At 31.2% G+C, this 12245-nt stretch overlaps 2 protein-coding genes across 5 annotated transcripts; both read right to left on the bottom strand.

Moving 5' to 3' along the window:
* Positions 1 to 3384: 3384 nt before the first annotated feature.
* Positions 3385 to 6378, bottom strand: LOC108460890 (protein yippee-like). 4 transcript variants are annotated; one of them, XM_017760585.2, is made up of 6 exons: positions 6235 to 6378; positions 5850 to 5956; positions 4641 to 4684; positions 4049 to 4157; positions 3907 to 3962; positions 3385 to 3691 (listed from the first exon to the last, which is right to left on the bottom strand). In XM_017760585.2, the coding sequence occupies exons 2-6, from the start codon at positions 5943 to 5945 to the stop codon at positions 3607 to 3609; spliced, it is 390 nt and encodes a 129-aa protein (XP_017616074.1). In that variant the 5' UTR covers positions 5946 to 5956; positions 6235 to 6378; the 3' UTR covers positions 3385 to 3606. The 4 variants fall into 4 exon arrangements, with proteins under 4 accessions (XP_017616074.1, XP_017616073.1, XP_017616072.1 ...); XM_017760584.2 differs by having other exon boundaries at positions 5850 to 5974; positions 6235 to 6377; XM_017760583.2 differs by having other exon boundaries at positions 5850 to 6052; positions 6235 to 6372.
* A 3909-nt stretch (positions 6379 to 10287) lies between these two features.
* On the bottom strand, positions 10288 to 11909 carry LOC108459803 (uncharacterized). The gene is made up of 4 exons (XM_017759203.2): positions 11377 to 11909; positions 11006 to 11271; positions 10636 to 10746; positions 10288 to 10520 (listed from the first exon to the last, which is right to left on the bottom strand). Exons 1-3 carry the CDS (start codon positions 11645 to 11647, stop codon positions 10696 to 10698), a joined length of 588 nt encoding a protein of 195 aa, XP_017614692.1. The 5' UTR covers positions 11648 to 11909; the 3' UTR covers positions 10288 to 10520; positions 10636 to 10695.
* Between the last annotated feature and the right edge of the window lie 336 nt (positions 11910 to 12245).

Consider the following 12245-nt stretch of genomic DNA (forward strand, 5'->3'; position numbering starts at 1 on the left):
CCGATAGAGTTCATGATAGACATTGTTAACTGAAAAAAGGTCATTGTGGTCAAATTTCCACACAATTTTGTTACTACCACCATGGATTGGGAGGGCCCTACTGTGGAGGTCTTAGGCACGATGTAGGTCAAGAATGTTGAGTGTATTGCTTTGGTTCGAATAGCAAGTATTAATGTTGAGGCGTGAGTGAACTTGAATGCCAAAATTAATATGTCTGACAATATCGATGAGAAGGAGATTAGTGTCCCTGTGAATCCAACAATTGTTGCCACTCCAAAGTTGAATATATTTCCCTTGAATACAGATGTGTCTTCCAATTATGATACCTTTCGAAACCCAGGAATCAGATGACTTTATTTTGACTATTTCAAAAGGATGTTGTTTGCAGTATTTTGGTTAAGGACTTTCGAGAGGAGTCTGTTGTTATCTATCATAATCCTCCAAGTAATCTTTGAGAGCGGGGCTTTATTGAAGAATTTAGTCTTTCTAATTCCCAGGCCCCCTCACTTAAAGGCGAGCAAATTTTGTCCCAATGACAAAGGTGAAGTTTTTATTTCATCCACTGTATGACCCACCAAAAAGCATGAATGACTACCTATTCTATCACAAACATTAATAGGAGCTTTGAAGACAAAGAATGAGTAGAAGGGAAGAGAAGTCGATGTCGATTTGATGAGGGTAAGCCTTTTGCCCAGGGAAAGACATTTGGATTTCTGTGGGGCCAACTTTGAATTCATCATGTCAATGATGTTGTGAAAGAACTCTTTTTTCTTGTTTAGTTTTCCAAGCTCTAGCCTTAGATGACGTGTAGATAAACTCTTTTAGCATTGAGAATACCACATAACGATCTCTTATTATGTGGCTTTGTTGAAGGACTGAGGAAGAGCTTAGATTTGAAGAAGTTAATTTGTAGCCCAAAAAGACAGAAATTATTGAGTAATTTTTTAGTGATCTGCAAGACAAGGGCACTGAAGAAAATAAAACAGTCGTCAGCAAATAGAAGGTTAATGGGAGAAGCGTCTTTTAAGATTTTCACACCTTAGATTGATCCTTCCGTACCTTTTCTTTGAAGCATGAGGGAAAGGATGTTCACGAACATGAAAAAAAGGTATCGCGATAAAGGATCCCCTAACGAAGACCTCTACCAGGATTGGTATATTCAATGAGAGAGCCATTAATAAGGATTTGATACGAGACAATGGAGATGCATTATTGTATTAAATTAATCCAACGCTAATTAAATTCCATAGATTCCATAACATTCTTCAAGAAAATCCAGTTGATCTTGTAAAAAGCTTTGTTCATATCAATTTGGAAAGCTGCAAGAGATCCTTCGCCTTTTTTTTTCTTTTTTTATAGCGTGAAGGATTTCACTAGCCAGGATAATATTATCAGAGATAAAGTGTCCCGAAATGAAAGCATTTTGATTGCAAGAGATTGACAAAGACCATTGATATAATATTATAAGCAATATTGCAAAGGCTGATTGGTTCGAAATCGGATAGGTGGGCTTGAGAGCTGCCTTTAGGAATAAGGGCGATAATAGCTTTGTTAAGCTCCTTAAATAGGATGCCCAAACGAAGGAACTATAAAGAAGAGGAGATAACATCATTCCCCCCACAATGTCCCATAATTTCTGATAGAAGAGGCTACGTTTACCATCAATACCTGGGCTTTCAGAGCACCTAATAGACAACTTATTTGACTTCATTAGCTATGAAAGGTTGATTAAGATAAAGGATGTCATGTTGAGAGAGTCAGGGGATAGTGAGGTGCCTTATTTGATCCCTAATGGTTTCACAGTTGACATTAACAGTGTAGCTGTAAAGCTTTTCAAAGTAGTTGACAATGACTTATTTGATCAAACAGGGTTCATCCACCTAGCTATTGCCAGAGTCTTTGATACCTTCAATTCTATTGATTGCCCTTCTGTTCTTGGTAGTGAGGTGGGAGAACTTGGTGTTTTTGTCTCCCGACCTATACCATTGTACTCTTGCTTTTTGTAGTCAATGAATTTGGTTTTTGTTTCTCGAGCATTTCAAGATTGGCTTTGGTGGCTTTTTCCTTGTCAAAAGGTTGTGAAGAGAGTTCAAATTGAGCAATCATGAGAGCATTTTCAAGCTCCAACTTCCTCTTGTGTAGATCACCAAATACGTCTTTGTTCCATTTGCGGAAAAAGGAACTAGCGATCTTGATTTTGCAAACCAAGTTGCAGGAATTCCAGGATTCATTGATATTTTCCTTGCATTGCGGATGAAGGTCCACATAGCTTCGAAACGATAGAACCTCCTATGAAAATGACTTTTTTGCTTGCACAATCACTCACTAGGCCATGGTTCGAGTGTTTGATGGGCAGATTGAGGACATATAGCTCAAGTAGTGACTGAAAAGTGTTCAATGGCAAATGCTCTATCAAGTCTTTCCCAAACCACCTCATTTGGTTGTCGATTGTTGGTCCAAGAGCCTTTTAATGAGATCTTAGAAAGATTACACTTATCGATGCAATGAACTAAATCAGCAGCCCCTTTGATATCTTTAGAAAGAGGGGAGTACTTATCTTAATGCCATATTACTTGATTGAAATCCCCTAAAACAATCCAGTTGTCATTAGGATCAATATTATTGGAGAATTGAATAAGTTGATCCTATCAGTAACCAGTGATATCTACTGAGGCTCAAGTGAAATACTCCTATAACAAGCTGGGCATGAAAACATCTATGCTCCAACCTCATGAAAAATGTTACAACAGTAGAGAATTATAATCTGTATAGCTAACATGTATAGCTTAATTATAGGGAATAAGGGCTGATTAGTGGGATAAATTGGGGGATTTTGATTGTTTCTTTCCACTTCCTAGCATGTAAGAGTTGCATAAATACCTTTGTTCTATGGTGAAATAATCAAGCAATTTTTCTATTTTCATTTACAATCACAAGGTGTCAAACAACCAAACCCCAAAATATCCAGAAATCAGAACGACCCAAACTAAAAATGGCTTGAACCCAAGATACCCCAGACTCAAACTGGCCCAAGCAATTGACTTGAAATGATCCAAACTAGAAATTACCCAACACCGTTATGACCTGAATCTAAAATTACCAAAACATGAAATGAATCGAATCTAAAATGATCCAGACTTGAACAATCGGACTTGAAATGACCTAAACATGAAATGACCCGAGAATAACTAGAAATTTTTAAATTTTGAAAAGACTTAATCTGAAATACTTGATCCAAAACTAATATGATCCCTCCAATAGACCAGTCTAGCTTCAATGACTTGTCTAAATTAGAATAGCATTAAAAGCAATTCAAGTTATAGCATTCTGTGTAACGATAGAAATCCTACTATAAGTCATTAATATCAACACCTGAAACTTCAATTTTGCAAATTGAAACATGATATCTTCAGTCCAGTTTTGACATTAACTAAATCAGAATCAGGAATTCAAATTTTCCAATCAAATGTCTTATAACAGCAAGTCGAACAAGCTGCTTGAATAAGAAATAGCCCAGTTTTTTAAGAATTCAGATGAGTTGAATGAGAGATTCAAGGGACTAAAGAATGTACAATTGGAATTTGACCAGCATTTTTGATTATTTAATCAAACATCATCTGCATCACTTCCACCAACATGTGTTTCATGGCTAACCCAATAATGGCTTCCATCAGGACCAGACACCTTAAACCTGCTCAATAGAATGATCCAGAATATCTTAGTCAAGCGCCATGTTACTAGGACTGGGTGTGACTGTCAAATACAAGTATGTTCTATTTTCTTTTTCCTAATGTTTTTCATGTATTTGGAGGTTCATATATCCTATATCCGACACATGGATTAAGAACATCCCCCACCCCAACCAGAATCTATGGTGCTCTCTATGTTTTTGAATATTTTGCTCACCGTTCAAGTACGGATTTTCCTTCTTTGTACTTCTGGCTCTTCTCATGGGCAAATTCCTGAAAGAAACTATCCGTGAAACTGACAGCTACGAGTAAAGTCACATTAAACCATTGAATTTCATATATGGAACAGTAAAGCTTACATATTTCCATCCCACAATTGATCCACACCCAATGCAGAAGATATCTGCTACAGTGTGCAACCCTGTAATCATCAGTCTATCTTCTTTTTCCCCGACAGAAACATTCACCCTACGAAATAACGAAAGAATTGATCCTATTGATCCATAGAAAACGAAAATTGTGGATAACTTCAAATCCCATTTTCTCAAAAGATCATGTAAGCAAGATTTCAATGGAGTCCATCCTTGACTACCATAGTCCACTTTTTTAAGCAGCTACTTGCAAACCCTGTCTTGTATTCAAAAGGCTAAAATCGCAATCATACAAGAGCTTTGAGCAATTGAAGGCTATTGCATTGCTCTAAGCAAACTAAACAAACGGTTAGAATTGGAAAATGAATTCAAGAAGCAAAGTTTATCTCAGGCGTTACGCAAGACAGTACAAGCACAACATGGCTTGACAAACACCGGATTAATCGCATATCCAAATAGAAGTAACCAGCACCTTATGGTATAGTTAGGCCTTAAGAGGTGTTGGTCCTGTTCAGTGTAATTCTAGACAGATTTAGTATTCATACATAATGATAAGGTGCCTAAAATCAAGAAAACTTACACCTTACTGAAGAGATATGCTTTTCCATGCCTGGACTGGAAGGACTGAATAGAAGAACACAGGCAAAACACATTGTTAGAAACTAAGCCTCTAAGAGAACCCCGAACTAATTTTTTTGGGACACCATGAAAATTGTTAACACCAATGCAAATGGAATGAAAAAAAAAAAAAGAAGCTCAATAACAATGAACTACACCAATATGCATATTAAATATACAACTGTCCAATTGTCATCTCAAAACTAAAGGTAAATTAATTAGAACTTTAGCAGTTAAGCAGATCTCCATATTTTCTTCCACTAAGCCGCTCTCAAGTCTCTTAAGTATATGCATCTTAACATTCAAGTCATGGACTTCAGTGCATAAGAGGCTTCACCATGTCTTTAAAGTGGCATATCTCAAACTCGATTGTTAGTATAAAGTGTCAATTGTAACAGAAGGAAGCTCATCATTTTAGATCATATTATAGATGTAAATTAAGTGAGAGACAAAGATCAGAGTTCATGTTTTTGTAGTAAAAAGAAACACCTGGAAACTCTGCATCTTTTGGAGGATAAAATCCTCGAATAAGGGGAAAGAACTCAAACAGCTGATCCAACTACTTTGGGGCCAAGACTCGGTTTTTTTATGTTAACTAGGAGATCTCCAGAACAGGTCCTTTCAAATATAATTTATATACGTACATATATATTATACTATATAAATATATATGTTTAACATCATATTTGTCCCAAAGGCCAACAATTTGCCATCACCATAAAGTGCCAAGCCCTTCCAAAGACCCCAAACAAGCATCCATGCTTAAAAAGAGACAACAATAACACATAAATCCAGATCCTCCCAGCATCCATTTTATCCTTGATATGTTAACATCTATGCTTAAAAAGAAAAATTGAACTTACACAAAGAAAGTAAATGATTCCTGCAAGACCAACATGGATTATCCAAATTCCTAGTTTTTCAATCTAATCAATCATGGAGTCCCATCAATTATAAAGTTCATCAAAAAAGAATTTTTTGTATTGAACACTACTCCAAGTAATAAATGCTATGAAATTAGATATACCCAAATCATAATCAAAATCATCATTACATAAACTTGGTAAAATCAAGCAAATTAAAAACACCCAGATGAAAATTTCACAAGCATAACAGACAAAGAGTCAAAAGGAATCAAATTTTAAGAAAAATATATATAAAAAAGAACAACCTTGGAAAGAATATCATCAACAAGAGCAAGATGGATTTTGCAGTGCTTGCAGCTATAAACTTTCCCTTCAAGGTTCACCACAAATAACCTCCCCATCTATCCACCACCTACCAGATCTTTCAAAACTAAGAAAAGAAATAAAAAAGAAAGAATGTATTTTTGGATATGAAAAAGGGAAAAATGAAAACTTTGAATACCAAGACCTGATTTTAATCACAAAAAAAAGAAACAACAGATTGATTATTGATGAAAAGAGTAGTAAGAATTGAAGGAAATAAATGGATTGCATGTGAAATAAAAGAAAAAGGAAATTATAATTGCACAGAAAAGATAAAACTTTGGACTTTGGGAATGTTGAATTTTCTTTTCTTTTTTATTGCCTTACCTGACTTGGCTTCTCTCACTTTGTCTACGGTTTTGAGAAAGCTTTCATGTGTTCAATTAGTTCATTTAGCCATAAATGTGGACCAAAGAAGCTTATCACTTTTAACCCTTCAAATTTCTTTCCGACCACTTTAAAAATATTTGAAATTTCATATGCACTAGAAATCACATATTTAAAATATAAAAATAAAATTAATAATATTATTATAAAAGATGGTTCTGAACTCCAAATATAAAATAGACTTAAAAATATTTAAAAGATAATAAATAATGAAATAGAACTAATAATAATAGCATATATACAATATGTACGAAATTAAAATAAAAATTAATTTAAATGATGAGTAAATTGAAATTTAAATATGTAAACACATCAAATTAAGAATATTAAGTGTATTCCAATTATTTACAATGATATTATCATTTTTTCGAGTTGGTGTTAAGTTGGCTTGTGATATTAACTCAATCTATAACATTATCAATATATACAAACAATGTGGATGAAAATGATTTGTGTAATAACATTGAAATATACAAAATAATAATAATAATAATAATAAGCCAATAAAAAATAGTTGAAGTGGTAAAGAACAAATTTATAAATGTTGGTTACATTCGTCTAAATCTCACAATATGCAAAATTTCATTAAAAATATAACAAGACAAAAATAAGCTCATAATAATATAATTTATTTATAAATAAAAATATTTTTTGTAATTTTCTTAATTGAGCTAGTGATCGGTTAAGTTTGTGATACTAACTCGATTAATGATTTAAATATTAGCATAGATACTAGTATAATGGCAAGTGCAAGTATAAATTATAATAATATATATTCAATGAATTAAAATTACAATAAACTCAATACAAAACATAATTATGTTTTTAATGAGTTTCTGAGTACAATTATTTGTATTAGATTTTATCACATCCATGATGTGAGGAACAAAAATATTTTATAGTAAAAAATATATTAAAAATGATTATTAGTGGAGTGGTACGGTTTTTCTATAGATTTGTTAGTCATGTGTTTTAATCTTAATTAATTTTTTTCGGTTGTTTTATTTTAAGATTATATAAAAGTATGAAAATACACTTATAATAATATCAATTACCCTTTAAAGCAAGGACATTTTAATAATTTCACAACTAAATTAATGTGGAGTTGACTCGTAACACTAATTTAGTTAATCACTTTTCAGATAATTATAAGTACATATATAAATTATAAATATTAGATATCTAATTAACTAAAATTATTATACAAAGTATTACTAATTAAAAATAGAATATATCATATCTAGAATTAAAATAAAATCAATACAAAGCAAAATAATTTATTTTTATTTTTATTCTTTTAAAAGTGTTTATGAGTATAAATAGAATTATAAGTACAAATATAAATCATAAATAATACATATCACAAGTACAAATATAATCATAACCAATACTTATTCGATCAACTGAAATTAAAATAAATTCAATACAATAAAACGAATTAGGGGTTATACATGGTGAAACTTAAAATTAAAATATCTTAAGGAGAACTTATACATGACATTTTACCTATAGTAAGACTCGAACTTTAATGCTCAGGATATTATGACCTCGACCTTTAATAATATTACCAAGCCTTTATTGATTTTTTTAAATATTAGATTTCTATTTTATTAAAAATAAAATATTCTTTATTGTTTCAAAAAGAAGATGTTTTTTTATTTTATTTTAAGATAACTTGAGTTTTAGTGAAGGAAAAAGAATATAAGTTTTATTAATAAAAAATTATTTTAAATAATATAATAATTAATGGTTAAAGTTTACTACAAGTTTTTGTATTATGCCATAAACCTCATTTTAGACCTATTATTAAAAATATTTGAATTCAGTATACGTTTGAAAAGCTGATATTTTAATCCTAACACGTCAAGTTTATTGTTAATGTAATAATATGGCATTAAATCAAATATTAAACTAACTTAAAAGGTTAAAAGACAATTTTGAAGAATGAGTAGAGGTAAGAAACTGATTTTACTTTTATCTCGAAATGTTTTCGGTTTTATTTTATTTTATTTTATTTTTTATAATTGTTGTTTTTAAATTATTTGTAGATTAGTCTACATCAACAAGACATGTTATTTCAATTTAATTTTTTTCAAGATGAGTAAGTTTTATAATTTAATTTAATGTTTAACTCCATCAATAAGCAGAGTTATTGTGTAGAGACTGAGATGTCATCCTTTTAAACATACAAGGTTTGATGCAATTACTTGCAATAAACTGTAACCGATAATCAAATATGAATGGCAGAATTATGAAACTTGGTAAATGTGATAATTATGTTTATATACCAAAATTTTAAAGGAAATATATGTAAGTGATTTTAGCGGAATCCCAAAAGGAAGTAGATATAAACAATAAATCTGTTTATTTTTTCTAACATATAGAAAAACCCAAAATTTTAAAGAAAAATTAAAAGTGGAATTTGTAAAGGCCGTGGATGAAACTCTAATTATAAATTAAATTTTCAACTCATCAAGACGCACGGCCTAACCTTTGTGTGCCACATTTCACTTTCTTTTTTTTTTAATTTTAAATTATTGCACCCATTAAATAACCATTTTGTTAAATCATTTATTTTATTTTATTTTAATCTTCAAAACTAATTACTTTTAACTAATAATGTGTTTCCTTCTTCCAAATAAAAAACATATTAATTTTTCACCAAAAAAAAAAGAAACATTTTAATTTCTTTTTAAATTTTCCAAATTCATCTTTTCCTCTAAACCAACATTTTTGGGCATTTCTTGGTAATAAACAACCATTTTGCAATGAATTGATTAAAATTTCATTTTTGAATTCCCTTTGGGAAGAATATTTCTGGGTTCATGAGTTCTTTTGAAAAGAAATTTAACAACATTATTATCTCCAATTCTAATAACATCGCCCACTGCTATTACCTCTCAACTCCCAAAACCAATTTCTTTAGCCATTCACAACTAAACCTATTTACTGAAATGAACGCAACAAAAATCACAAAACTCATCAATCCATTACAACACACAACCAAACAAATAGAAAATGACGAGAAAAAAATCAACACCAAGACCCATTTCGCGTTTCTAGGTTCTCTAGGTTCAAGCATCATTCTAAAACCCGAACAGTAGTTAAGACATTGAAAGCGGTGACGACAAGTCACGACCGTACTTCCATGATGATTCAACAGCCGGGTTTTTAGATCGAGGCTTGGAAGATTCTAAAGATTGTGAAATTTTTTCAAAATTTCAGTAAGCTTTTCGGGAAAGCTAATCGGAGAACTAGAAAGAAGAGAAAGAGGCGAATCTTTCGGTCCTACTCTTGGGTTGAACGGAGGCCGGACGACAGATAGGTCTCTTTATGGAAGAAGGAAGAGAAGAAAAAGAGAAAAGACGAGAGGAAGAAAACAGAATAAAAGGATATGTTAATTTAATTTATTTAATTAAAAATCTATTTAAAAGGATATTTTATTTAAATTAAAAACTTAAAGGGATATTTAATCTCAGGCCCTTGGTTCAATTTTTAAAAAAATATAACGTAACTGAAACGTGCTACTATACAATTGGGCCACGTGTCCTGACAAGTAAAAATGAACACAGCACGTTAAAGGTAACCCCATTGATAAACAATGTTAAAGGTAATGTACCAAAATGGACTTTTTCAAAAGTTTAGGTACCAAATATGCCATTATCCCATTATGAATTAATACAAAATTAGAATTTAGGAATGGTTTAATAGCGATATTTTGAGTGATTTAATTTATACTTTTTGAGAACCCATAGTAAAAGAAAACCAAAAGATATACTTTTTCTATAATTTTTTAATAGAAAAAGTGTAACTAGATAATGAGTTACTATGAGTGAAAGTTTTTCAATTATTTTTATTTTATTTCCTTTAAAATTGTATTATGTATTAAATATTTTACTTTTAAAAATTTCAAATAATCTAAGTATATTCTAAACTAATATACCCAAAAATGTTTATAATTTTAAAATTTTAATTTATCAAATAACACCTTAATTTATTTAATAAATGAATTTCGAGCTTAACTCGATAATCATCGAGCTGAATTAGATTTGTTTGATATCTTTAAAACATTATACATATATATATATATATATAAACTGTACAGTGAAAATGAAGAATAAAAAGAATGTTAGATGTATGAGCTATGATTTATCCTCAAACTCATAGTCTTCCATTTGCACAATCATCATCACCTATTTCTATACAACCAACTTGTTTACAGGAATCTGCAAGAAGAAAAATAAAATCAGTTATCTGATGTGATGAAATGTACTAAACAAATGAAGTATGAAGGTGGTTTGATGATCATTGAAAACAGGGGTAGCAAGTAAAATAAATTACCTGAAACCTAACAAGGGAGAGGCAAAAGAGGGGGGAGATTTGTCACCACTTTTCTATTATTTACTTCACGATCTTTGGATACCTTGGAAACCCATTCTTGCAAGCTGAAATCTGCACACAAACAATATTCAATTTTATTATTAAAATTATGGGTCACAACTTTTACCTTTCTCCTACAAGATATCCTAAAATTAATCACTCTGTCCTCTATGAATAAAACTAATTAAACAGTTGACTTTCTAGAAGTTCAACCGTTTTTTGTGTAAATAGGTGAAGTTTTCCTTCTCCTTCACTATCAAATTTCTAGAATAAAACAAAAAGATGGATTAAGGTTCTGGAATTACACAGAGAGAGGGGGAAGGGAACTTACTGCTTCAATGTCAATTTTGTAGACAAGGAGTTTTCTTCTTTCTCTGCAACTTGTTCTATAAGCCACAATTATATGCGCAATTGCCAGAGCCAGTGAACAAATGAAAAGAGCAGTTTCCATGGCTGACCCTTCTCTACCACTACTCCAACCCAACGCATATGAAGCTTTTACCGAAACAAACACCAAAGATGAAACACAACATATCATTGTGGTTCCAAGGTATGGTCCTCTGGAAAGTTTAGGCCCATCACAAAAACTATAAACACCTACACCACCAAATTTAAAACCAATCACACAAAAGTTAAGTTCGCCTGAGAAAAAAAAAAAAGAAGAAGAAGAAGATAGTTTTTGGGTTGGGAGTTTTCACTTACAGATTATAATAGCTGATCTGATGATGGAGATGAAAGGGATATCTATGAGAGAATTTCTGAAATCATAGTTAGTGAAATGGGAATATAGGGCTTGGAGTGAAGGAGGAGACAGGGAAGCAGAAAGCAAAGCAGAAGGCAAAATTGTATCAGCAATAACAAGAAAAACAGGTGCAGAAAATACAAGAAATGAAATCACCATTGTTACCAAGAAGAACACTGTTTTGAAACCTCTTAGAATTCTTCTTGATTTCTCTTCCTTCGAAAAACCCATCTCTCTCTCTCTCTTTTCAAGTTTTTTTCCCCGTAAAACCAGAGTTCTATGTACAAAGAAGAGGAAATTGGAGCTTAATTAAGAAATAGGTATGAAGGTTCAGAGAGTGTTTTGAAAATGAAAGTGAAAAGGAAGAATTGGGAACTTTACACGCGGAAGCAAGCAGGGAATAGGTTTGGGTTGGAGGGAAGAGTCATGTTAACGGAAATACCAATAAATATATAGAGAGAGGACAACTAACACTGCTCATATTACTTACACTAACTCCGGTAATTATCGGATGCTTTATGCCTCCATTTTATCTTCCAACTGCTTTTATTGTTTTTATAATTTTTTATTTTATACGATTGATATATTTTAAAAGAATTTTAATTTTTTTAATTTGATAATTTTATAGTTTTTAACTTTTTATATTTCATATAATGTTTTTATAATTTTTTAATTTATATAACTAATATATTATATTTTTGAAAATTTTAAATTTAATAATTTTTATAATTTTTTTGATTTATTGAATTTATATTTTTTAAAATGGATGTCACGTTCTTAACCGTCATGTATAAAGGAACACCACATGATGCATTCTCATTGGTTGGGT

The sequence above is a fragment of the Gossypium arboreum genome, chromosome 4, assembly GCF_025698485.1.
Source record: "Gossypium arboreum isolate Shixiya-1 chromosome 4, ASM2569848v2, whole genome shotgun sequence".
NCBI lineage: Eukaryota > Viridiplantae > Streptophyta > Magnoliopsida > Malvales > Malvaceae > Gossypium > Gossypium arboreum.

Coding starts and splice junctions, on each gene's coding strand:
- LOC108460890 (XM_017760585.2), bottom strand. CDS start 5,945: ATGGGGAGGTTATTTGTGGTGAACCTTGAAGGGAAAGTTTATAGCTGC. Junction 4,158..4,640: donor GCATATCTCTTCAGTAAGGT/GTAAGTTTTCTT, acceptor GTTATTTCGTAG/GGTGAATGTTTCTGTCGGGG. Junction 3,963..4,048: donor CAATTGTGGGATGGAAATAT/GTAAGCTTTACT, acceptor AGTTTCTTTCAG/GAATTTGCCCATGAGAAGAG.
- LOC108459803 (XM_017759203.2), bottom strand. CDS start 11,647: ATGGGTTTTTCGAAGGAAGAGAAATCAAGAAGAATTCTAAGAGGTTTC. Junction 11,272..11,376: donor CAGATCAGCTATTATAATCT/GTAAGTGAAAAC, acceptor TTGGTGGTGTAG/GTGTTTATAGTTTTTGTGAT. Junction 10,747..11,005: donor ACAAAATTGACATTGAAGCA/GTAAGTTCCCTT, acceptor GTTTGTGTGCAG/ATTTCAGCTTGCAAGAATGG.